The following is a 27,007-nucleotide window of genomic DNA, read 5'->3' on the forward strand; positions in this document are numbered from 1 at the left end:
AGCCGATTGCTAGTTACACCTCCCGATTGGGCGTTCATCAAGTTGATTGGTTTGCTTGGGCATGAACAACATGTTCTCATATGCCCAAAGGAAATTCTTGAGGCGCTGGTATGACCAATCTCTTGTAGCTAAGTCACTAACCAGGAGACATATACCTTCTTTAATTAGGGGAAATGTGTTGGGTTTTTCGGGCTGCGAAAATCGCTTTTCGCGTCGCGGAAACCCCGAAAGCCCCGCCACCGGATCCATGCGAAGAATAAAACTTTCGAGAAACTTACGAGTATGAGTTTATAAACTCTAGATCTACATTAGAGTACGAGTTTTACCCTTGATGCGTGCCTTTAGCGAATCCCGCTCGTCCAAGGTGCCGGATCTTAAGTTGTCAAGGTAGACAACTCTCTATGCGTATCCACATGAACAAAGAGGGAGAAAAACCAAACTAAAGTGTGCTAGCACCTTAGTATGGTTCGGCCAAGGTAGGAGGAGAGGGAGAGAAGAAAGAACTCAAGGAAGAAGAAGATGTCAATTAGCCTTTGAATGAAAAATAATGAATTCCCATTCATTTTGAGTGGCCGGCTACATCAAGTGTAACTCCTCTCATTAATGTGGTCGGCCACATTAAAGCAAAGGAGAAGATGTAACTTCCATTAAGTGGCACACTCATGTGTTAACTATGATGATGTGACACATCATCATTGGCCACTTAATGCCAAGTCACAAATGATGTGTCATAAAGTCAAGTCAAACTTGACTCTTCCTCTTTCTCTAAAGTCAAGTCAAACTTGACTTAATCTCTCTCATGGTTGATCTAATCCAACCATTTAATTCAAGCCAATTTAATATAATGAATCTAATTCATTTAATTAAATTGATTCAATGAGTCATAATCTAAATTAGACTCATTGAACACATGAATCAACTTGAGTCTAACTCAATTAGCCTAATTAGGATTACTCTTAATCCAATTTGATTCATCACATGAATCTAATCCTCTTGGTTCATCATATAAACCTAATCTCCATCTAATTGTCCTTAGTGTGTGACCCTATAGGTTCTTGTAACGTTGACAATGCCCCTAAACTCATTTAGGAGCATAAGTAATGAGCGGTATCTAGCAACACATCATTACTACCCAAGTTACAAGAATGTTGAGATCCAACATCACCTTGTGACTACTAATTGTGACTCCTCACAATATATGACAAGTGTCCTTCTATCCTAGACATCTAGATTGATCAATGTGAGGCATAGACCATGTCATCCTCTGACCAATCTAAATCTTGAACTCCAAGTAGACTCAGTAAATCAAACGAGCTCAATATCTCATATTGACTCATTTGGGCATGACCATGCACTTTGTGGTCTCACTCTATCAAGAATATCGATGTCGCTCTCGTCATATAGGAGGGATAGATCCCATCTACATCACTCACATCCCTCTGCATAATTCGTTACATACCCAGTAATCGCCTTTATAGTCCACCCAGTTACGGGTGACGTTTGACGAAACCAAAGTACATAACTCCTTATGTAGGGAACCATGATGACTTCAGGTCCAAGAACTAGTAGTCATACTAATAGCCACATGAGAAAATATATGACACTCATATAACGATCCATGATACTTTCTCATGGCGGGTCATTCAGTATACATTCTCCAATGCATACCCATGTGTCAACTTGATATCTCTATATCCATGACTTATGAGATCAAGTCATCGAGTTGACCTACATGCTAGTCTTATTGCATTAACATTGCCCCTGAATGTTAATACACGATTAGAAATGATTAAGAGTAGTGTTCTCTATATCATCTCACTATCGGTTCAACTAACCGATTGATATAGGTGAGAACCTTCTACTCAAGGACGTTATTATACTTAGTTTATTTGACACCAATACAAGTAGGTGTAATAACCAAAACAAATGCCTTTATTTATATATAAGAATATGATACAATAAGTCCATAATACAATCATCAAATGATTGGATCTAGGGCTCTAACTAACAGTCTACCACTAGCACTAGTGCCAATCAGTGTAGGCTCTAAGCCCCAATGACCTAGTGTGACCATCATGCTTCCTCTGTGCCAAAGCCTTGGTCAAGGGATCTGCGATGTTAGCCTTTGTAGGTACTCTGCATATCTTCACATCTCCTCTCTCGATAATCTTTCGAATGAGATAGAAGCGCCGTAGTATGTGTTTGGTCCGCTGGTGTGAGCGAGGTTCTTTCGCCTGTGCTATAGCTCCATTGTTGTCACAATAGAGCTCAATAGGGTCAGCGATACTAGGAACCACCCCAAGTTCAGTGATGAACTTGCGGATCCAAACTGCCTCCTTTGCTGTCTCTGATGCAGCAATGTACTCGGCCTCTGTCGTAGAATCAGCTACTGTGTCCTGCTTCGAACTCTTCCAGCTCACAGCACCACCATTAATGCAAAACACGAACCCTGACTGCGATCGATAATCATCCTGATCGGTCTGGAAGCTCGCATCACTGTAACCCTTTACAGCTAGCTCATCATTACCTCCATATATCAAGAAATATTCTTTAGTCCTTTTCAAGTACTTAAGAATATTCTTGACCGCTATCCAGTGACTTTCACCTGGATCTGACTGGTATCTGCTCGTCATGCTCAAAGCATACGAGACATCAGGTCGAGTACATAGCATGGCATACATGATAGATCCTATGGCTGAGGTATAAGGGATCTGATCCATGCGGTCTCTCTCCTCTCTAGAAGAGGGACCTTGAGTCTTCGAAAGACTCATGCCATGTGACATCGGCAGAAATCCCTTCTTGGAGTTCTGCATGGCAAACCGAAGGAGTACCTTGTCAATATATGTACTCTGACTTAGGCCAAGCAATCTCTTAGATCTATCTCTATAGATCTGTATCCCTAGAATGCGGGATGCCTCATCTAAGTCCTTCATTGAGAAGCAACTCCCTAGCCAGGTCTTGACAGACTGAAGCAAAGGGATGCCCTTCCCAATGAGTAGTATGCAATCCTCATACAATATGAGGAAGATAACTATATCCCCTACAACCTTCTTGTAGACACAAGGCTCATTTTCGTTCTTGATGAAATCAAACTATTTGATTGCATCATCGAATCGAAGATTCTAGCTCCGAGAAGCTTGCTTTAGTCCATAAATGGACCTATGCAGCTTGCATACTATGCTAGTATGCTGTGGATCTACAAAACTCTCAGGTTGTGTCATGTACACATCTTCGAGCAGGTTTCCATTCAGAAACGCGGTTTTGACATCCATCTGCCATATGTCATAATCATGGTAAGCTGCAATAGCAAGCATGATCCGAATGGACTTAAACATTGCTACTGGAGAAAAGGTTTCATCATAGTCAATACCATGAATCTGCTTGAAACCTTTAGCTACCAAGCGACCCTTATAGATAAGTCCATCCACGTCAGTCTTTCTCTTAAAGACCCACTTACACCCAATGGGTTTTACCCCTGCAGGTGGATCAACCAAAGTCCATACTTGGTTGGTGTACATGGATTCCATCTCGGATCTCATGACCTTTAGCCATTTCTCGGAATCAGGTCTCATCACAGCTTCCTGATAGGTGGTAGGCTCATCCTTTATGAACACAATGTCATCATGGTTAGATAAGAGAAATGAGTATCTCTCAGGCTGACGACGTACCCTATCAGACCTGCGAAGAGGTATGTCTACTTGAACTGGTTGTTGTTCCTCAACTCCTTGTGGAGCAACATCATCCACAACACTTTGTGGTTCCAGTTCAATTTCCATCGAGGCTTCAGTGCTATTGTTCGCATCTTGAACTTCTTCAAGATCGAACGTGCTCCCACTAGTTTTTCTAGAAACAAAGTCCCTTTCTAGAAAGACCCCAATCTTTGCCACAACTACCTTGTGCTGACTGGGAATGTAGAAGTAATATCCCTTAGTTTCTTTGGGATATCCAATAAAGTAGCACTTGTCGGATTTGGGTCCTAATTTATCTGAGACTTGATGTTTAACGTAAGCCTCACAACCCCAAATCCTCATAAAAGACACCTGGCATCTCTCCCAGTCTATATCCTATATGGTGTCTTTATCACGGCCTTGGATGGAACTCTGTTGAGTATAAAAGCTGCCGTGTCTAGAGCATAGCCCGAAAGTAATGTCGGAAGATCTGTGTGACTCATCATAAATTGTACCATATCTAATAGGGTACGATTCCTCCTTTCGGATGGTGTTCCAGGAGGAGTGAGTTGGGATAGAATCCCACACTCAGCTAGATAGTCACGAAACTCATGGCTAAGGTATTCTCCACCTCGATCTGATCGAAGTATCTTAATACTCTTGCCAAGCTGGTTCTGTACTTCATTCTTGAATTCTTTGAACTTTTCAAAGGATTCTGACTTATGTGTCATCAAGTACACATAACCATATCTACTGAAGTCATCAGTAAATGTGATGAAGTACCTATAACCGCCTCTAGCAGCGACATTGAAAGGGTCACATACATCACTATGTATAAGACCTAACAAGTCAGTCGCTCTCTGACTGTGCCCACTAAAGGGACTCTTGGTCATCTTGCCTAGTAGGCATGACTCACACGTCTCATAAGATTCAAAATCAAATGAGTCCAACAAACCATCCTTATGGAGCTGGGATAAGCGCTTGTCATTTATATGACCTAAGCGACAGTGCCAGAGATAAGTTTGGTTCAGGTCATTTGACTTGAACCTCTTGGTATTTATGTTATAGATAGGGCTTTCAAGGTCTAAAATGTAGAGTCCGTTCATCAGAGGTGCACTATAATAGAACATATCTTTTAAATAAACAGAACAACATTTGTCCTTAATTATAAAAGAGAAACCTTTCTTGTCCAAATAAGAAACTGAAATTATGTTCTTAGTTAATGCAGGCACATAACAACAATCATCCAACTCTAATACAAGCCCAGAGGGCAAAGATAGAAAATAAGTCCCTACAACAACAGCAGCAACCCGTGCTCCATTGCCTACGCGTAGGTCCACCTCGCCCTTCGCCAATGCCCTGCTATTTCTCAGCGTCTGCACATTAGTACAAATGTGAGATGCACATCCAGTATCCAATACCCATGATGAAGAAATAGATAGATTAACTTCTATAACATATATACCTGAAGTGGAAGTCTCACTTCGTTTCTTCTTAAGAACTTCCAGGTACACCTTGCAGTTCCTCTTCCAGTGCCCGGTCTGACCGCAGTGGAAGCAGGTAGCATCCTTGGCGACCCCTCCTTTAGGCTTCAGTGCCTTGCCTTTACCCTTGGCTTGGGACTTTCCTTTGCCTTTGGGCTTGCCCTTGCCCTTGTGTTTCTGAACCATCAGAACAGAGTGGGGCTTTGCCTTCTTAAGATTCAGCTCAGCAGTTCTCAACATGCTAAGCAGCTTGGGCAGCGGCTTGTCAATTTCGTTCATATTGTAGTTTAGAACGAATTGACTATAGCTATCTGGCAAGGATTGCAAGATCAGGTCAGTGGCCAGCTCTTGGCCAAGCAGGAATCCCAACCTCTGTAGGTTTTCTATGTACCAAATCATTTTGAGTACATATGGGCCTACGGGAGCCCCATCTGACATCTTGCACTGAAATAGTGCCCTTGAGATCTCAAATCTCTCATGCCGCGCTTGTCCTTGATACAGTTGACGAAGATGTTCAACCATATCGTAAGCGCCCATCAACTCGTGTTGCTTCTAAAGCTCAGAGTTCATGGTCGCGAGCATTAGACAGGACACATCTAATGCGTCATCTTGATGCTTCTTATAAGCATCTTTGTCTGCTCGCGTGGCATTGGCAGGAGGAGCCTCCGGAATGGACTGCTCCAGAACGTACAGTTTACGTTCCTGGGTGAGAACTATTCTCAAGTTCCTGTACCAGTCCAGAAAATTTGCTCCGTTGAGCTTGTCCTTCTCAAGGACAGAACGCAGAGAGAAGGTGTTCGTATTCGACGTCATGGTTATCTACAACAGAAAAATCCAGAAAATAAATATCATGTTCTTTTAAATCATTTAATTAGGCCTTTAACTAAATGATGCTCCCACTGAATTCTATAATTCATGTGGAACAAGATCCACATCATACTACGCCTTGAGTTAGCTTTGGCTAAATCGCCCAAGACTTAGTATGATCGGTAGGTAACGATTTACCAATTACATCTCTATGCAACTCTTGTTTATAGGATCATTATCCGCAGTTATATTAAAACTTGAGTTAGCTTTGGCTAATACGCCCAAGAATTAATATAAATGTGATTTATGCCCTATCTTTCCAACCATTGGAAGAATGCCTATAGTTGTACTGGATCCAACCGAGTTAACTAGGAATACTCAATCTAATTGAGTTTGTAGTCGCCCATGCGTTGATAAGTGGGACCAAGATTGTCCCTCCGTACCCTACCAAGATAATATGTGTTGCTCTGCTTTGGCAGATTCAACAACACATGTGATCGAGGTAGTGATAGGTATCACGGCACGGTAGGCATTAGAGTTGATGCGATTGAGATCTAATCTAATCGAGAGGGTGCATTTTGTACACGATTTAGATCTAATCTAATCGTTAAGCACTAATTAATTACTAATCATGCATCACATACACACAAGCAATTAATTAAATTTATTTGTGATTAGTCATGGCCCTACTACGATCTTCTCAAGCCAATGAGAAGATCGGATGGTCAACCTAGGGTCAACAGCTTCTCAAGCTCCTCCCTTTGACCACCTTGTGTTGCTTGCGCCCTTCTCGTAACTCCGTCTCGAGTGGACCTTCCACGGCTCCAATTTTGTACATTACAATTTTGAAACTCGAGTTACATTCGAGTCTAAACTAATTTACAACAAGAATAAATAGAAAAAGGCACGACGCGCAGGTCGCGAATCAAATGTACAACACGCACAACACAAATGACGGCGCGCAGGCCGTAATATGAATTACAACACATTTCCAATCAGATTGGGTCGTTTTGGGCCATGACCATCACAAATTATACATAATTCTAAATTATGTAATTTCTATAATTTTCTGTAATTTTAATACTAATTTTTACAATTTTTACAAGTAAAATTTCCCGGCGGTCCCGTTTAACGGTTTTCGGGCGCAATCGCGGAACGAATCGCCTTGCGGGGCCAGGGGCAGCGCCCCTACCCGTGATCTAACCATCGCGAGTGTCCTTTAGCGATCCTACAGCGCCTTAGTCCACTGTCCCAAAAAGTTTTGGGGCGAAACTTTGCCGTTTCGGAAAAATCTTCTCGGTAGTCGAAGCCTACAAGTGTCGAAACACTTGTGCTTCGCTTCTACGAGAAAAATACCCATAAAAACTCTAAAAATCATAAAATTACAGAATGTTACAGAATCTATATTTTTCATAAAAATACAAACTAAACTCGTACAACTCTTCGAACTTTGCTCTGATACCACTGTTGGATTTTTCGGGCCGCGAAAACAGTTTTTTCGTGTCGCGGAAACCCCGAAAGCCCCGCCACCGGATCCGTGCGAAGAATAAAACTTTCGAGAAACTTACGAGTACGAGTTTATAAACTCTAGATCTACATTAGAGTACGAGTTTTACCCTTGATGCGTGCCTTTAGCGAATCCCGCTCGTCCAAGGTGTCGGATCTTAAGTTGTCAAGGTAGACAACTCTCTATGCGTATCCACACGAACAAAGAGGGAGAAAAACCAAACTAAAGTGTGCTAGCACCTTAGGAGGGTTCGGCCAAGGTAGGAGGAGAGAGAGAGAAGAAAGAACTCAAGGAAGAAGAAGATGTCAATTAGCCCTTAAATGAAAAATAATGAATTCCCATTCATTTTGAGTGGCCGGCCACATCAAATGTAACTCCTCTCATTAATGTGGCCGACCACATTAAAGCAAAGGAGAAGATGTAACATCCATTAAGTGGCACACTCATGTGTTAACTATGATGATGTGACACATCATCATTGGCCACTTAATGCCAAGTCACAAATGATGTGGCATAAAGTCAAGTCAAACTTAACTCTTCCTCTTCCTCTCAAATCAAGTCAAACTTGACTTAATCTCTCTCATGGTTGATCTAATCCAACCATTTAATTCAAGCCAATTTAATATAATGAATCTAATTCATTTAATTAAATTTATTCAATGAGTCATAATATAAATTAGACTCATTGAACACATGAATCAACTTGAGTCTAACTCAATTAGCCTAATTAGGATTACTCTTAATCCAATTTGATTCATCATATGAATTTAATCCTCTTGGTTCATCATATGAACCAATCTCCAACTAATTGTCCTTAGTGTGTGACCCTATAGGTTCTTGTAACGTTGGCAATGCCCCTAAACTCATTTAGGAGCATAAGTAATGAGCGGTATCTAGCAACACATCATTACTACCCAAGTTACAAGAATGTTGAGATCCAACATCACCTTGTGACTACTAATTGTGACTCCTCACAATATATGACAAGTGTCCTTCTATCCTAGACATCTAGATTGATCAATGTGAGGCATAGACCATGTCATCCTCTGACCAATCTAAATCTTGAACTCCAATATTGACTCATTTGGGCATGACCATGCACTTTGTGGTCTCACTCTATCAAGAATATCGATGTCGCTCTCGTCATATAGGAGGGATAGATCCCATCTACATCACTCACATCCCTCTACATAATTCGTTACATACCCAGTAATCGCCTTTATAGTCCACCCAGTTATGGGTGACGTTTGACGAAACCAAAGTACATAACTTCTTATGTAGGGATCCATGATGACTTCAGGTCCAAGGACTAGTAGTCATACTAATAGCCACATGAGAAAGTATATGACACTCATATAACGATCCATGATACTTTCTCATGGCGGGTCATTCAGTATACATTCTCCAATGCATATCCATGTGTCAACTTGATATCTCTATATCCATGACTTGTGAGATCAAGTCATCGAGTTGACCTACATGCTAGTCTTATTGCATTAACATTGTCCCTGAATGTTAATACACGACTAGAAATGATTAAGAGTAGTGTTCCCTATATCATCTCACTATCGGTTCAACTAACCGATTGATATAGGTGAGAACTTTCTACTCAAGGACGCTATTATACTTAGTTTATTTGGCACAAATACAAGTAAGTGTAATAACCAAAACAAATGCCTTTATTTATATATAAGAATATGATACAATAAGTCCATAATACAATCATCAAATGATTGACTCTAGGGCTCTAACTAACAAAATGTTGTTTTGACACTATTTCTGTGAGTTAATGCCGCCTACAAAATACCTATTATTAATTGTTTAGTGCATGGGGAAAAGTAAAACAATAGTCTCCTTCATTAATTATGCATCTATTATAGCTTCATTAAATACATAGAAGAAGAATAAACAAAGATCCTCTATACTTAATGCAACATCATTAACAAGAGGAAGAAGAAAAGTCCACAAGAAAGGTATAAAAGGATAACTTCTCTTCTAAAGAGGGGATCAATCTTTGGGGGTGTCCCTGACGACAATCTCTTCATGAATGGTCAAATTTCTTACGAGTAAGCCGGCGAGTAAGCTTTGAGGATCTTGGAGCATGATCAACCTACATGAGTGTTTGCTTCAATAAGTCTTGGGGGCAATTCCTAGTGGGTGCAAAATGCCTCATTAAGTGCTTGACCTCCCTCATACAAAGGGCCGCTCTGCTAGGGCAAAATACCTTCTGTGATTTACCTTTTTGTATCTTGTCGCGGGGCCAGTGATACTGAACCGCTTGAGGTGAGTGATATCATCTTTTACTTGGCATTACCCATGCACTTATGCATACTTATCATGATGTAGATTTTTCGTTGATTCTCTTGATGATCAATTCTCTACCTATATATTTCCTATCTTCCTTTGCAATAATCTAGTTAGGAGCTCGAAGAATAGTGTTGCTCCAGTACCGCCAATCACACTATAAAGTCGGCTTAATTCCTTCTAAATTGCAAATATTCTGGTTGGCTTACTCTTTTGTGCAACACCCTTGTACCCTTGCAGGCATTGTCTTGTTGTGAATCCATTCCAGTTTACCTCTTCCATTCCAAACTGAACATTTTATTTCCGCAGTCAAGTTTGAGCGGTCGATCATAACAACTAATAGTGACTGTAAATAAATCATGTCACGCGTTCAAGTTATCATTCCTAAATAGAGGTGGTTATGCATAAATCTGTAACAATATTACTCTATATAAGCATGCATGGACATTCCCCAAGGTTAAATCAGCAGACCACTGCTCAATCTATGCTCTTGACAAGGGCTGTTGACTTATTTGCGCACGTCAACTCTCACTGGGCCTTCAAGTATTGTAATTTTGATTTGTAACTTATTACAGCTTTCAAGAGTTTGGAAGTGTTAACTCAGCTACTTCTCTTAAGAGTCCAATCAGGGTATCTCTAGAGTACCTCATGAATTGTGCAAGTGAAGAGAAGGAAGATTCAAACTATATATTCCAAAAAGAGGGTCTGCAACTACTCTCAAAATCTAAAACTGCTATTGTTTTTATTGTAAGTGAAGAGGGAAACAATAGAGAAGCTATTGAGACAAATGGAGTTTCTAAATCTTCTCTTAGCAAGTTTGAGAATGTGCTTCTTGGATGCAGTAAGTTTTGGAAGGTGAGATATCTGATACTTTTCTCATGTATCATTTTGATTTCCATTGTTTCATATTCTCTTATTCATGAGTTTATCATTATTTTGCGTACTTCTGTCCTGGTTGTAATGTTGTGCAACAAGGTTTAAACTTTAAACTAGTACTTAAAATATCCATCTCTTGTGGCTGACCTGTTTCGTATGTCTCTTCAAAGTTATAACTTTGGTATGTGCAAATTTTTGTACATGGAGATATGCAGAGTTGAATTTTCCAATGATGTTTGCCTAAGTATGATCTACCAATTTGAACCTGAAATCTAAGAACTTTTTTTTTCTGCCCTCTAAAATAAATCATTTCTACAAGAAACTTTTCTAACATTGGAAAAAAATTGATGTTTAACAGGAATCTAGCAGCCCTGAAAAATATATTCAACAAATACATCCATTATGTAAAATGTAATTCTGGGTTGGTGCTCATTGCTCAACTTTGTTTAGTTAAAAGGATTATGGTCAACATTCAAAATTTTCATATTAATTTATCTGACTGTTTTGTAGGCAAACCTATTCAATTTTGCAGAAGAATAATAACTTTATTCCTTTAAAAGACTGATTTGTTATGTGCATGACTTAAAACACACGACTTCCTTAAATAATAATATTACCTACTTGCGTAGTGTAAAGAAAATGCTGTTTCCTGTCTGAAAAAAACTTTGATTTTGTCATGAAATTGTCTGTCTCTCTTTATACTGCACAAGTATACCATACTCATGTGACATGATATAATGGAAAAGTTGGATGAACGTGTATGCACTGATATTGGTGAAGAAATGCAGGAAGGTATACTTTTTAAATTCATTGATCGCCTGCCTGCCTGCCCCTTTCTAGGAGATAAGATTAGTTATTGAATTAGGATACTGCGACAAATAATCTGTTGTAGTTTAGAATAGGTCGTATTATACTTGAAAGACAAATACTTGGATTTTTCTGATGGTTAGGAAACTTTATTGAAGTTATAAATTTGTATTGCATTAGCTCATCAAAACTTGTTTTGCATTAACTTATTCATATATTGATCCATATTAATGCGCCCAAAACCTTGGTGGATCAGTTCATTCATCTTAATTTGCATTGTTTTTCTTTTTTCTCATATATATTGAAATGATACCAATCTTTTGTTATTAGAAAAATGTATTTGAATTCATTATTATTTTTTTACTGGGTTGTTTTTTGCACCTTTCTTTTTGCGGTTTTGTGGGAAATCATATTGAATCAAAATCAATATCAACATGCTTTTACACCACATTTGACTGATGGTTTGATATTTTTTTTTTTGTTTGCATATCAGGTAGAAGAAGATAAGACTGCTCCTCTCATTGTGGTTTCTCCAGCTCATTTAATCAATTCCTATGAAAAATGTCTACAGGACAATAACTATTTTGGCATGAACAGTGAGAAGGTAATGTCTTTTCTAGCTCTTGTTTGCACTTGGTAAGCCCTTAGGATCTTTATAAGATGCTCTTTACTGCATATAGCTCATTGTTTCTTTTGCACTTTGGTAGGTTCTTAGGATCTTCATGAGATTAGCTCTTTATGGCTTATAGCTCACCTGCTTCTTTGTTACTTCAGTTGGAACTTATTATCATTATGGATAGGTTCTTTATGTTTTATAGCTCACTGTTTCCTTTTTGACTTTGGTTGAAACTTAGGATGTTTATGAGATTGACCATTTATGGCTTATACGTCACTGTTTCTTTTAGCTTTAGTAGGAACTTAGGATTTTCATGAGGTTGACCCTTTATGGTTAGCACCTTATGATTTCTTTTTTCTTCTTCTTTACTTTAGTTGAACAGATTGAAACTCATTCAATTTGACCAAATTTATCGGCACACTTGTTCAGTTTATCTGAAGTGACTACCATTCTTATTCCTTTGGCTCAATCTGACTGCATGCTTCGTGACTCAAAGTGAAATTCTTTACGAGTAACAGTCTTAAAGAAAAAAAAAATACATTCTAAACCATGAAAAGTGAAGTTCTTAACATAGTTAATAAAAAATTAAATTTTCTTAGATTGGTTATTTCCAAAGTCCGAGGTAGTTCCTTTCTTTCCATTAGTGACCCTGTATGGGCCTTCTCAATTTGGTAGGTTAACACAACGTATCCCACACAGGTCTTGGCAGATTTTCCTTTAGTATTGACTTGTGTTATCACTTTTGTTGTTTAAAGGTTTTGAGTTTTGACTGTATGGTTAATGTAATGAATGATGTGCTGACAGGGTGACGTTTGTTCTCTCGGTTTCAGGTTTGGTTCTTAGAAGAAGTACAATTACCAATTGTAAGCATGCCTGTAGATCAAAATGGCAGCAAGATTCTCCTGAAGTCTTTATGGGAACTACTAGAAGCACCCATTGGTTCTGGAGGATTTTTCAGATTATTGTTATCAAACAATATACTGGCTCAGCTGTGTGAAATAGGTGTTGAATTTGTCGAGGTTTGACAATCATTTCTCTAACCCTTTTAAGTGCTATACTTAAACCTTTTTTGGATCATTATTTAAAATCATCTTGGAATCATAGAATCTAGAGAGACAAGTACTCACCTATGGCATATACTGAATGGCCACATGTTCATGGCATTAAACAAACAATTGTACATTGAATGCTAAAACATATTAGTCCCAAGTACTGTCAATTGTCTTACCTAATCATCATATATCAATAAGCCTATCCTTTTGAGAGGAAACTGGAGGAAAATTCTACAGTCAAGAAGCTTATCCTGGATTCTGACCATTCCTTTTGTGAACTTTGCTCCTATTTTTCAAATAAGAGATTATTTTGTATCTTATAGAAGGTGGTCCTTGATCTCAAATAAGATCCAATGCCTTTGCCAATAGTATGATCAAGATAGAGGCCAGAGTCATTTGTTGTTTATTTTGCAAAAAAATATTTTGAATTCCAGATGCTTAAACCATGATAAGGCTTTTAGAAAGGTCATGATTATCAATGTTCAGATCAATCTGGCGTGCTTTAGGAGATTTTTTGATACTGGCGTGTTCAAATCATTACCTATGTACAATTGATCTAAATGAGGTGAGTGGATGTAGAAAAGTTCCATGTATATGCTGTTTGTTGACGCTAGTATGTAGAAACTTAAGCAAATAGGAACGAATCAAAACAGAGACAAAGGTGATAAGTGATTACTCTAACTGAATCAAGTGTTGACAGAAAAAAAGATATGTACCAACAAATAATGTGGCTAAGAGAGATAAGGATCTTGTTTGCAATTCTGATGTTGCTAGAATAAGGTAAATTAGAAATGTGAAATATTTATTTTGGTCTCAATAAAAAATCACAAAACACACCAATTAATCTTGGGCCAGTTTTAGGGGAGAAAGGAATGTAAAATAACTGAAAATTTAGAGGAAGGATATGAAGTCACATATACCCCTTCCACTTGGATTTTGTCTCCTTAAAACCTGTAACCATTTTTGGAAACAGAAAGCTGTACTTACAGCAACAAATTGAATGTTAAAACACTTTTCTCCTCCCTCTCTCTCTCACATACAAAACATTCACATACTCCATTTGCGATGTTATCCCAGATTTAATTTTGCATGTTTCGCCTTTTGCCTTCTTCCACTGGAGTAGGAATAGGGTTGCCAAAATCATTTTTTCTTCAAGGAAACTTGGCTGAGATTATAATCCTTGGGTATTGGTTTAGTAATGTTTTGAAAACTTATTGTCAATGTACTATATAATCACCAATTGTTGATTCACTCATATTGTTCAAATGTTTAAGTTCCTTTGCTTACTTGCTCGGTCATGCATCATTCAATAAAAGATTTGGCTGGGATTATGTCTGAAGCAGTCCAAGTAGTGTGATTTTTGTTTGAACTTGAGTTTCTTGTTCTTTTTGAGTCACCTGGTTCGAGGCTGGATTCCTAGCTTTGGTTCAGATTATATTTCATAATGGTTTCCTACCTATTATCATTCATGCAGACGCTCAATCTTAGGATTTGAATCTAGTGTCTCGTTAGATACATTGAACAAAAAAAATTTCATCTTGTCCGCGATTTAAATACCAAAACAATTCAGTAAGTGCTTATTCTCAGTTTAATTGGTTCCACAGGTCTGCAGTTTGAATGATAGGGCAACAGGTGGACATCCCTTATTCTTTGGGTTAGTCAGTTCCCTTAGAGCAGATGTAGGGATCAAAGTGGTTGAGAACAGCAGAGGGGAGGAGGAATTCGACATTATATTTTCCATGAGGCTTTTGAACAGAATAGCCGGACGAGTAGATAAACTCCAGTTTCTTGCAAGTCCAGAGCAGCATGTGCATTTTAACCAGGACAGAAATGAGTTGGCCACAAGGTATCCGGATGCACCTAATTCCTACAGGTTCCGATGCTCGATATACGACTCCTTGAACAATTGCTCAGAGGATGAGATATGTGTCATGGAGATCTTTGAATAAATCTGTGAACAAGGTCGGAGTGATCATGCTTACGGAGACTGAAGCTCCTTGGTTTTGGGGCAAAACAATGTAGTTTTAAATACAATGGATGAGTTCTTAGGAGCACTAAAGCTACATTGGTGGTAATAATCTGTCTCTTCACCTCTTTATTTGAATTAATTAGAAATATGGTAGTTTTATTTCACATTTTCTTAAAAGTTATTTGACTTAATTTTCTAAATCCAAGATTTTTTTTTAAAAAAACGATAGATTGTGCTGAACCTGATCCACATATAATAATTATAGAAATATGGTGATATATATATATATATATATATATATATATATATATATATATATATATATATATATATATATATATATATATATGTTGGGCGATGGTTTGTGCGCGACCGTGAGCGACGCGCAGATGTGGCGTTGCTAGCTCGGTTTCCTTACAAATAAAATATTCCTTTTATTCTTTCTCCTCTATGGGCCTCTGGTCAAAACTTTAGCGGTGAAAATTACCCAAATTAAAATCTCCCTCTCTGCTCTTTCTCTTCCCCTCGCTCCAGCTGTCTCCGTTGTCCAAAGTCCGGTCGACCTCACAAGTTGTTGGGAAAGGTTAATATTAAAATCTCTCCCTTGCCCCTCTCTCTCTCTCTCTCTCTCTCTCCCTCCCTCGCTCTCTCTCTCTCGTTCCTTCTGTCTCCGTCGTCTGTTGGACCTCACAGCAGCGTTGGGAAAGTTTCATCGGCGTCTTCAACCTCACATAACAGTCGTTACCATATGGGACTTATAATACGTGCCTGTACGCGATGACTCCATTGGCTTGTGTGCATGGCTTTTCTTTTGCGTTTGTGTTTTTCACATAACACGTTTTGCTTTTCTTTTGCTTTTGGATTTTTTACATAACACATTTGTCTCCGCAACCAAAGCCGATCTCTTTCATCAAACCTTTGTAGAGAAGCTAGGGCAACCCTATTTCACTGTCCAACGTTATCCTCGTCCCTCCGATGTTCCTCGCTCTTAGATCCTCGTGCGGTTGTGAAGCTTCTAGATTCTCGAGCTCCTCATCGTCTCTCTCATCAAACCTCTGAAGAGAAGCTAGGGCAGTACTATTTCTCCACTGCGATCCCATCCTCACCCCCTCTGATGTTCCTCACTCTTAGATCCTCGTGCGAACGCGAAACTTCTAGATCCTTACGCCCCTCACCACCCCATCTTAGGGTTTCCTGTGGGATGCCATCCTTCAAGGCTGTCGACCTCTAGCCACTGCAACCCCTCTCTGTGAGACTCCTTATCTTTCCTGGGTCCCTCTTCTATTTCCCATTGCTCATATTTTTTTTCTCTCTTCCCATCTTTGGTCTTAAAGTATTTTATAAAAAATGGTCATTCTCATTTTTATTTCCATGAGCCTTTAGAGGATGAATTCCTCTAGCATGTTCTTGAAAATCCTCCATGAGCAAAGATTGTCCACGATAATTACATTTTTCTAATGGCACTAGTCTTCTTGTTGTGTATAATTTAACCATGAATTAGTTGGTCACAACATAGTGCTTTAATTTGATTAGTTAAAACATATAATATAATGGTCATATGTTAAAGTTGCAATATTTATAGGTTATCTGGCTGAACAAATTATAAATTATTTATTTATTTATTTATTTTTATCTTCTACAAATGAAGTGTAATGAATGATGTTCCTTAATCAAAATGAAGTGTTACGAATGTTCTTTAAAAAAAAGAAGTGTTATGAATGAAATTTAGTTAATAATAGAGAAATGTTAAATTAAAATTAACACCATGCAACTATTCTAATTATAGGAATTGAGATGTTGGAAATTCAATTGTATAAGGTGGGAGAGGTTATGATTTTGTCTATAGGATGCATTAATATTATACCAATCAATTATTTATGCAATTCCTCTAAAGTTGACATGTCTTATATGCACATAGTAAATTTATTAGTTTAATGGATAATATTGATGCACTCGGCTGGTGAGTTTTGTGACGAACTATATTTTCTATAAAATGTGCACAAACATTTTAACCGTCATCAATTATGAGAATTCAAAGCTCAAATATCATTTTAATTTACTTTTATGTCTATTTGTTTTAGAATTTGTGAAATTTGGATTTGAACGTCTTTTTATTTGATAACTTATATTCTTTTGGTTCTACAATTTATAGAAAACTGACAAAACTTCGACTCTTTATATACAATCCATGGTAAATCATTTCATTTAAGTTTTAATATTTTGTTTATATAGATTCTGGATATTGTTTTTAATGTAGGGGAAAACATATGTTGTATTTGTTGGACATGAACCGATAATTTATGAAACGTGGGCAGAAGCTTCTGATCATGTTAATAGCTTTAAGGGCGCTATACACAACTTTTAAAACTAGAGATGAGACACAAAAAGCTTTTGACACAGACAAAAAATCTGCACGAACTTCCTTTGCCTTTAGTCAAAATAAAATATCATGTGCAACTTCAAGTTCAAGGTCAAGTTCAAATTTAAAGAGAAAACTTTTGAAAACTAAAACATTTATTAAGTTGAAAGATGCATTGAAAGAGATAGACATAAGTTGGATTCTCTTATGATCAGTGATGATAATGATGATTAGACATGTTTCAAGTTGTTATATGAGTTGAATTTCACACATTGATTTTATTTTGAGTGGTTGCAAGTGTTGTATCGAAATTAAAACAATGATTTAATCTAAATTATTTTATCTAAGTTGTTACAAGTAATATGATTAAGTTGTGGATTTTGCAAAATGCAGGAGGTATTACAAGTGCACTAACATGGGATGTGCTTGAAAATCATATTCAAAGAGCTTCCTCAAATGCTTAAGTTGTCATTGTATACAGTTGATTTTTGCATATTGAGAGTGCAGTTGATCCTATTCTTTGTGCAAGAACTTTAGTGTCTTTACATTCTTTCAATAATCGTGTTTCACTTAGTTAATGACCCTTCGACCATTTAAATTATGCCTCACCATCTAGGTCAACACAGCTAGTAATTATCACGCATCAGGTTTGCCTACCCGAGCGAACATTGCATAGCGAAGCCCAATTCTCAATATCAATTGCACAACCATTTAAAAGCTCACCAACCTTGCTAAACTCACACATTAGATTATTACCTCAGCTAAACATAAAATAAGACTAAACATGATCAAACTCCTCAGGAACCATCTCCATCCAACTCATGTCCTCATATTACCCTCATTCCTAACCAAACTCTCATGCATCCAACTCCTAGCAAATAATGTTTTAACATCAGACAGTGACATGCATCCAGTTCCTGATTTTGCCTGATCATCTTGATCTGATAGGTATAACACCTCAATCAACCATATCATTATTGAAAGAATTTATGGCCAAGCATCAGAATGGCATTGGGAACGAGATAATACAATCTATTGCATCAAAATATATATATATATATATATATATATATATATATATATATATATATATATATATATATATATATATATATATATATATATATATATATATATATATATATATATATATAAATGAGACCAAAGAACTCATGTTCTTAATAATTCAGAGTATTGCAAACAAAGATATTAGCAGTTCAATAACCTAGATTACACGACCATCAAACTCTTGAACACCACGTTAAAAATGATAGAATTTGCAAATCTTAAACAGATATAGAAAGTATTAAAGGGTTCACAACAGTCTGCTCAAATGTGAAACATATGAAGCTTGTTCAAATGTCTCTCCAACAACTAGGTCTGGGACGTTATCGTCTTCTCCACCTTTAGGTGCTGCAACTTTAGATTTAGATGCTTGTCTCTGCAACGGCTCTGTGAGCTTCATAAAGTTCTCTAGATTATAAGGATTGAGTGAATAAATGTTCACTCAAATGTTAATAAGAGTATTCATAAGCACAAATCAAGCTAACATAAGTGTTATAGCTAACAAATCAAAAATAAATTATGCAGACATCTTATGTGGAACTAAATAGACATAATTAACAAAAGTGAAAAAGAAACCTTCAACATGAATTTTCCTATATTGACCAAGCTTTAGACTCTGTCTAATATTACCCCATTGAATTATTGGCTAGCACTTATTGTTATAACCTACAATAATAAAGACAATTATTAATTTTAATATCTCAATCAATCAACCACTAATTTTAAATTAAACTTTGATAGTACTTGACTATTATTGATGCTAATTCTTCTTCATATGTGTCATCATCACTGTTATGATGATTATCCAAAGTTGATATGACAATCAACATATCGTCATATTTATACAATTTAATAAAAGTAATTGATTTACAAATAAAACTATAATACAAATGAAGAATTAATCAATGTATACCCTTGTTGTAAAATTGGACAATTGCGCTTGTCATGTGACACACCTCGATGCCCACATCCATGACATAACTTGAACTTTGAGATTGACTTTTCCTTTGATGATTTCATTATCTTCCCACATCCCTTTGTTCTTACTAAAGAAGGATCAATAATATTAGGGAACTCATCCATAGATTTCTTCTTTTGACCTCTTGTAGTGTCCAAAACTACTTATTTAATTAAGGAGATTTATTGGGTTAAATTATAATTTAATTAGAATTTAGATTTATTTAATTAAGGACATTTATTGGATTAATTATAATTTAATTAGAATTCAGATCTATTTAATTAAGTAGATTTATTAGATTAATTGTAATTTAATTAAAATTTAGAATCTATTTAATTAAGAGGATTTATTTAATTATTTCAGATTTAATTAAGAATTTATTTAATTTAAATAGATGTAGTTAGTTAGATTTAATTAATTAAGTTAGCTTACATTTATGGAATTTGAATATAAATATATAAAATTTAATTAAAAATCAAATGTGTATATAAAAATTTATATAATCCATGTATATAAATTTTTATATAAATTGATATGACTTAAATAAATATATAAAAATTTATATAACCCAATTTATAATAAATTTTTATTATGAATAAAATTTATAAAGACTTAGTGTGTAGATAAAAATTTATATAACATAGGGATATAAATTTTTATATATATAATAAAAACAAATTATACAAGACTTACCATTATAAAAGTTATAAGACTTGGTATGTAGATAAAAATTTATATAACATATGAATATAAATTTTTATGACTTAGTATAATAAAATTTATATGACTTAGTGGATAAAATTTAGATAAAGTCTTAAGCTCCATCTCTTTGAAACCCAATAGCTCAATTAAGAATAATTTACATTTAATTATAAATTTATTAATCAATTATATTAAGAAAATAGTAGGATATAAATATGTATAAAATTATTAGAGACTTATAAAATTTTATATCTAATCAATATAGAAGTCAAGTATTAAATTTATATTGTGTACATAAAATTAAATAAAGGATTAATGTAGCTATATACATAACGTGTATAACATGTAAAATATATAAGACTTAGCATTTATAAAATTTATCTAGTATGAAAATTTACATGATTTAGTGAATAAGATTTAGAACAAGTCCTAATACCCCTACCTTATATAAAACCCTCACATAAAACTCCACCGGATCTTTTCGATTTCCGCTAGCCCTAAGCCTCTCACCCTCACCAAGTTCCATGGTTCCATAGCTCCAAGGGAAGACAAGAAGTGGGGGTAATAGCTAAAGATTCAAAGGCATGTTTCCCACCTTGTTAATACTCTAGTTAGTTTTTATAGTTTGTGTATTTCGGGTACCATAGTTTGATATTCTTGGCTATTTTTGGGAGCATGATACTATCTCTTTATGTTCTTTTCCTAAGCCCCAAATGGTTTTTATGAATAGAGGGTTTTGTATTTCTTGAAGGGATAATTTCCTCACTAAATGTTAAAGGTTGTCCATAATGCTTCTACTTTATAAGTTTGTTCATGTTCTTTGTCTTCTAGATACTCTAAATCTTACTTACAATATGAAAAATTAAGGGACTATATGGGGAACATTTAGATGAATTAAAACTGAATTTAATGGCATTTAATCACTGGTGAAAACGTTAAGGTTCTTCATACTTCATTAAATTGGAACATGGTTTGTAGCTTTAACATTTTTTATAGTTTCTTCATTCTTTTGATGCATATAATGACCCTTAAAATTAGATAACTCATGGTTACTATATAGAGAACATTTATGTGAATTAAATCTGAATTTAATGTCATTTACTTGTTGGTGAATATGTTAGGTTCCTTCATACTTCATGAAATCGGAACATTGTTTGTTGTTTTAATATCTCATGTTGTTTCTTTATTCTTTTGATGCATATAATGATGCTTAAAATTATAGAACTCATGGTTACTGTATGGAGAACATTTAGATGAATTAAATATGAATTTAATGTCATTAAATTTCTGGTGAAAATGTTAGGTTCCTTCATATTTCATGAAATCGGAACATGGTTTGTAGTTTTAACATTTTATGTAGTTTCTTCATTCTTTTGATGCATATAATAACCCTTAAAATTAGATAACTCATGCTTACTGTATGGAAAACATTTAGGTGAATTAAATATGAATTTAATGTTATTTAATTACTGCACGTGAGAGGGGGGAGGGGGGGGGTGAATAACGTGATTTTCAAAATTTATTTTTTTAGTTTTCAAATCAAAGTACTAATGCAGTGGAAAAAGAATTTAGAAAGTAAAGTATAAAAATAGATAAGAAAGCACACGTTCGATTTTACTTGGTTTGGAGCCTTTGGCGACTCCTACTCCAAGACCTAGGTCCCGTGGACCTATCGATGGATAATCCACTAAAATATCTCTTTCGGTACCTCTAGAAGAGGGAATCAAGTACAAAGAAAGTTAGAACAAGTGAAAGGTACACCTTTCACTTGTTCTTTTTCAATAATTAATTACAAAAAAATAGCTTTCGTTATCGACACGTATGAATCGAAGTGAGAGCGCTCGAGTGTTGGTGTTGATGTGCCGGCCGTGATTGGAAGTCCTCGGAGTAGTAGTCAGGCACAACACCTTCACAGCAGAGTCACAACAGGATGCCGGAGTAGTCAGAACCTCAAATAGACGCGTAATAGCTCGTATAGTAGTTGTTGAATGAAGCTTGGTCGAGACTGCCTTAAACAGGGCATGGAAGGCGCCTTCCATTAGTGTTGAAGGCACCTCTAATGAGAGAAATTTTATCCCGACTTTGTTGTGCCTTATCTGCGCTGAAATCCAAATTTTATCTCTTAGAATGTGCCTTTAAGCCATTGAAGGCACCTTCCATGAACAGTGCGAAGGCACCTTCCAATGCTTGAAGGCGCCTTCGGGTACTGTTTATTTGAAGGGTTTTTGCTTCTTTTGCCCTGCGAGTTGTGCTAGTCCAAAACTAAAATATCTAACATGCAAAACAAAGTTAGCACAGTGAAAATAAGAAGTAGTAATTAGCTCATGTCCTCGTAGGACCAGAAACTAGTCAAGGTCTCATATTAGGGATCCAAAATGGACCTAACCTGGACCAACGCCTACTATCCCTCAACCGGGATGCGTCCTCACAAAGTCACTCTCCTCCAGTGACTTACCTTTACTTACCATCTTGCAGTTGGTTGACTAGTATTCTGACCCACCAGGTCTTCATGTAAGTTGTCCGGTAACTGGACTTCTACCGATTATCCGGTCTTTCAGACCCAACCGGACCTTTTGTCAGAAATCTGGTCGACCCGTTGACCTACCTGGACTTCGTACAGCTATCTGGTCCTGTGGACCTAGCTAGATTTTAGCCTGGTGTCTGGTCTTTTGGACTCGTCAATTTCTGCACACTAGGTAAAGTAATTAGATCACAAAATATCTAACTTAACTCGTCATTCATCAAAACCTGAGTTAAACTATTAGTACAAACTGCACCAACAATCTCTCCATTTTAGATGCAATGACAACCTCGGTTAAGTTAGGAAAAATATACAACAAATACACACAAAATTATTCTAAGAGAAGCAACACAAAAAAATGAGATAGTTTCGTTTCTCTTTATCATTTTTGGAGTTAAGTTATTCTTTTGTTTGTTTTCTAACTTAACCCTTAACCCTCCCTCTTTGGCATTCATAAAAAAAATGAGTAGATAACAGAAAAAATATGTGATAAGTAAAGTAATCAGTGAGAATAATAAAATTTTTCAACAAATTTTTTTTAGGATTATTGGGGAAAGGAGTTAAAAGAGTTTTATAAACCTTTAAAAAAAAACTTTCATCAAAACACTTGTATTTTATATAAAAAATATCAAAATTTTGTGCAAAGAAAGTTTAGAATTTTATACTAGGTTTTGAAAGATAACTTTTACAAAACTAACGGTAAAGTTTAAAGTTCAAATAGTTTTGAAGAAACTTTCAAGATAATTTTCAAAAATAGCATAATAGTGGTTTTGAAAAGTACTTCTGTAAAAAAAAATAATTTTAAAATAAGTTTTGAATAAGGAATTTCAAAACAAGAATTTGAAAACATTTTTATAATTTCTTCAAGATATCTTAAGATAAGTTGTATTATATTTCTCAACCTACTTGTAAAATGTAGTCAACATTATTTGGAAACGTAATTTTTTCAAAATACTTTTCAAAAAGAATTTTGGAAAAGTTTGAGTGTGGTTTTGAAAATATTTTTCAAAGTATATTTAAAGTAGTCTTTCAAAGACACTTTGTATTTTAAAATTATTTTGAAAATTTAGTTTTAAATATCCTCCCCCTGAATCTGATATTAAAAATAATCTAAAGACCTAGAAAGTCTCCTTCCATGTCTAACCGGTAGTTATTAACTAACTATCAGAAGATAGCAGTGTTCACTTGGTTAGTCAATTTAAGTATCTATGTCCAGTTAGTATTTAACTAAGATGGATTACCTAACCTGATCACTGTAATTTGGTACTTCTCGCCCAGACTTGTATTGATGCACAAATATAAGCATTTTAAGTCCAGGTAAAGGGCCTACGCATCTCATGTCGTTCTAAGTTTTGGAATACACAATCAAGGGAGTTCTAGTGTATTTATGAGATGCTCAAGTCCTAGATCTATAGGAACATACTTTCTATGGATCTGATCTAGACTAAGGCTAAAATCAATTATGAAAGTCTAAGGAAATGGGAATTTTAAGAAAATAAAAGTAAAGATTTTTCCTTAGAATTTTCAAACTGTTTTAAAGAAAGTAAAAATAGCAGTCCTATTCTATGAAACACATTCCTACTTATCATTGTAAGTTACTAAATTCACTTTTATAGGGAGTGGTTGTGTGAAGATATTAACTAAGTTGGATTTAGAATCAATATAATTGAGTTCAATATCTCCTTTAGCGACATGATCCCTGATAAAGTGGTGTTTTATTTCAATATGTTTAGTTCTTGAATGATGCGGATTTGTTATTAAGTTGATTGAACTAATATTATCAATTAACACCTTTGTGTTTAAAATTTAGATTGTAGTCTTTTAAGGTGTGCATCATCCATAATAGTTGTGCAACGTATTCTCCTATTGCAATATACTATCCCTTAGTAGTAGATAAAACAACACAGTGCCGCTTTCTACTAAATCAACTGACAAGTGATGATCCAAGTAGTTGACAACCACTACTTGTACATTTCCAATCAAGTTTATAGTCAGCATAATTGGAGTCAGAGTATCCTAAGAGTTCAAAATTTCCTACCCGAGGGTACCACATTCCTATGTTGGACGTGTTAGTTGCTACTTGGAATACTGTCCTAGTTCCTCTGTACAAAAATTTGTACAAGCATAGAACATCCTAGCTGTAGGACCGTTAGATTCGATAGAGGGGGGGTGCTAACCGCACCAAAACCTGAGTTAGACCGTTAGTGCTAACCGCACCAACAATAGCTACCCATGCACTCTACTAAAGTTAAATTTGGATTGCAAACGATGCTTAATATTATTAATCCAAATTTCCCTTTAGAAGTTAAACTTGGATTGGTAACGAAACTTAACATTCTTACTCCAAGTTCAACCGATGTGATCTTCCTAAGTTAAATCATATTACAGAAGTTATCAAATATCTATTTTAAAGATCGACTTCTAGGTTAAACATGGCCAGGCACTAGGGCTTCTTGGGTAAGGGATCATCCACCACTTCATAGACAAAGTCTTTCAAAGGAATCAGATATTTAACTTCTTACAGTAAACTAGGTTTAACTATAGAGACCTCAATAGAAACACATTATCGAAACATGAAATTGAAAACATATAATTGATAACAAAAATGATAACTTAAAACCGATAACCTCTTGTGTTTGGTTTTTCAAGATCTATACAAAAGATGAACTAGTTATGATGTGAAAACTAATAACTAGTTATACCTTTTGTAGCTTATAGACCTCTTGATCTTCTATTGTATTCCTCTCCTTCTCTTGGACGTCGTGTGAGCGATGATCTACCAAGATGAAATCCACCCAAGCCTTCTCTTCTTGCTCCCATGTTTCGGCCACCAACAACCTTCAAGGATGATGAGTTTCGGCCACCAACCAATCTCCAAGGAATGCTAGGAAACAATGTCTCCTTTCTCTTCTTCTTCTCTAAGCAAAAATCCGGCCACCAAAGTCTCTCCAAGAAGTTGATGCCGCCGGCCACAAAGAAGAATAGGAGAAGAGGAAGGGCCGTCCACAAGGAATAAGAGAAGAGGATTAGAAGATGTATATCCGGGTGAGGCACCCCCTCATTCTCTTTTATAATCCTTGGTCTTGGCAAAAAAGGAAAGTTTTAAACATAATTAAAACTTCCTTATATTCCTTGCCAATAACTAAAAAGGAAAGTTTTAAAACAAAAAAAATTAAAACTTCCTTTTATACTTGTCATAGCCAACCACACCCTTGTGCTCCCAATAAGGAAAGTTTTAAACATAAAATTAAAACTTCCTTATTTGTTTCCGGTAAGAAATTTTAATTAAAAATTTCTCTTTTTAAATCCCTTCATGGTTGGTTATAAGAGGAAAATTTTAGAAATTAAAATCTCTCTTTTAAAACATGTGGATGATTACAAAAAAAGGAAAGTTTTATCAAAAATTAAAATCTCTTCCTTTTAAACTATAAATAAGAAAAGATTAAAAACATTTCTCTTAATCTTTTGTAGAAGGCTATAAAAGGAAAGATTTAAAATTTTTAAAATTCTTATTGAAAATCATGGCTCCTACAATAGGAAAGATTTCAATATTTAAAACTCCCTCTTTCAATGTGGCCGGCCACCCTTGCTTGGGCTTCAAGCTAGGCCGACCATAACTTACCTCCCATCTTGGTTTGGTTTGGCCGGCCCTATCTTGGGCTCCAAGTTAGGCTTGGCCGGCCACTTCAAGATGGGTAAGAAGTTGGGGTTTAGGTGGATATAAGACTTTATAAATAAGAGGGTACAATAGGGACCTAGAGGAGAAATTGGTTTTGGTCTCCCAATGAGTTTGAGCTTTCCGTGTTCGCCCCGAACACCCAACTCAAGTTCATCAATAATAACTCATACCACTAAAGAGTTATTATTGCACTACTGCACTAATCCCATATTACAATATGAGTTTCTTCTTATTATGAATACGTTAGTCTCCCTATGTTTAAGATATTGAATGCCCACTAATTAAATGAGTTACTAACAACTCGCTTAATTAATATTTAGCTCCAAAAGTAGTACCATTCAACCTTATTGTCATGTCAGACTAAATCCACCTGCAGGGTTTATATGACAATCCTTATGAGCTCCTCAAGGGGACATCATCAACCTAGATTACTAGGACACAATTTCATTCTATAATCAACAACACACCATATAAATAATATCATTTCCCAACTTATCGGGCCTATTGATTTAACGAACTAAATCACACTCTTTGATAAATTAAAGAAATAAATATTAAGCATAGGTGCTTGTTATTATATCATTATTAAGAGTACATACTTCCATAATAACAGAGGTTTTGTTCTTTTATATA

At 35.9% G+C, this 27,007-nt stretch overlaps 1 protein-coding gene across 2 annotated transcripts in view; it reads left to right on the top strand.

Moving 5' to 3' along the window:
• Nucleotides 1-15,256, top strand: part of LOC122009831 — a 37,557-nt gene extending 22,301 nt beyond the window's left edge. Inside the window, exons 7-10 of one of the 2 annotated variants that reach the window (XM_042566138.1) lie at nucleotides 10,346-10,625; nucleotides 11,947-12,057; nucleotides 12,900-13,088; nucleotides 14,726-15,256. In XM_042566138.1, the coding sequence (XP_042422072.1) occupies nucleotides 10,346-10,625; nucleotides 11,947-12,057; nucleotides 12,900-13,088; nucleotides 14,726-15,070 (925 nt within the window). In that variant the 3' untranslated portion in view covers nucleotides 15,071-15,256. The remainder of the gene's footprint in view (nucleotides 1-10,345; nucleotides 10,626-11,946; nucleotides 12,058-12,899; nucleotides 13,089-14,725) is intronic. The other variant, XM_042566139.1, reaches the window with a different exon arrangement.
• Nucleotides 15,257-27,007: the final 11,751 nt, after the last annotated feature.

The sequence above is a fragment of the Zingiber officinale genome, chromosome 8A (genome assembly GCF_018446385.1).
Source record: "Zingiber officinale cultivar Zhangliang chromosome 8A, Zo_v1.1, whole genome shotgun sequence".
Classification (NCBI taxonomy): Eukaryota; Viridiplantae; Streptophyta; class Magnoliopsida; order Zingiberales; family Zingiberaceae; genus Zingiber; species Zingiber officinale.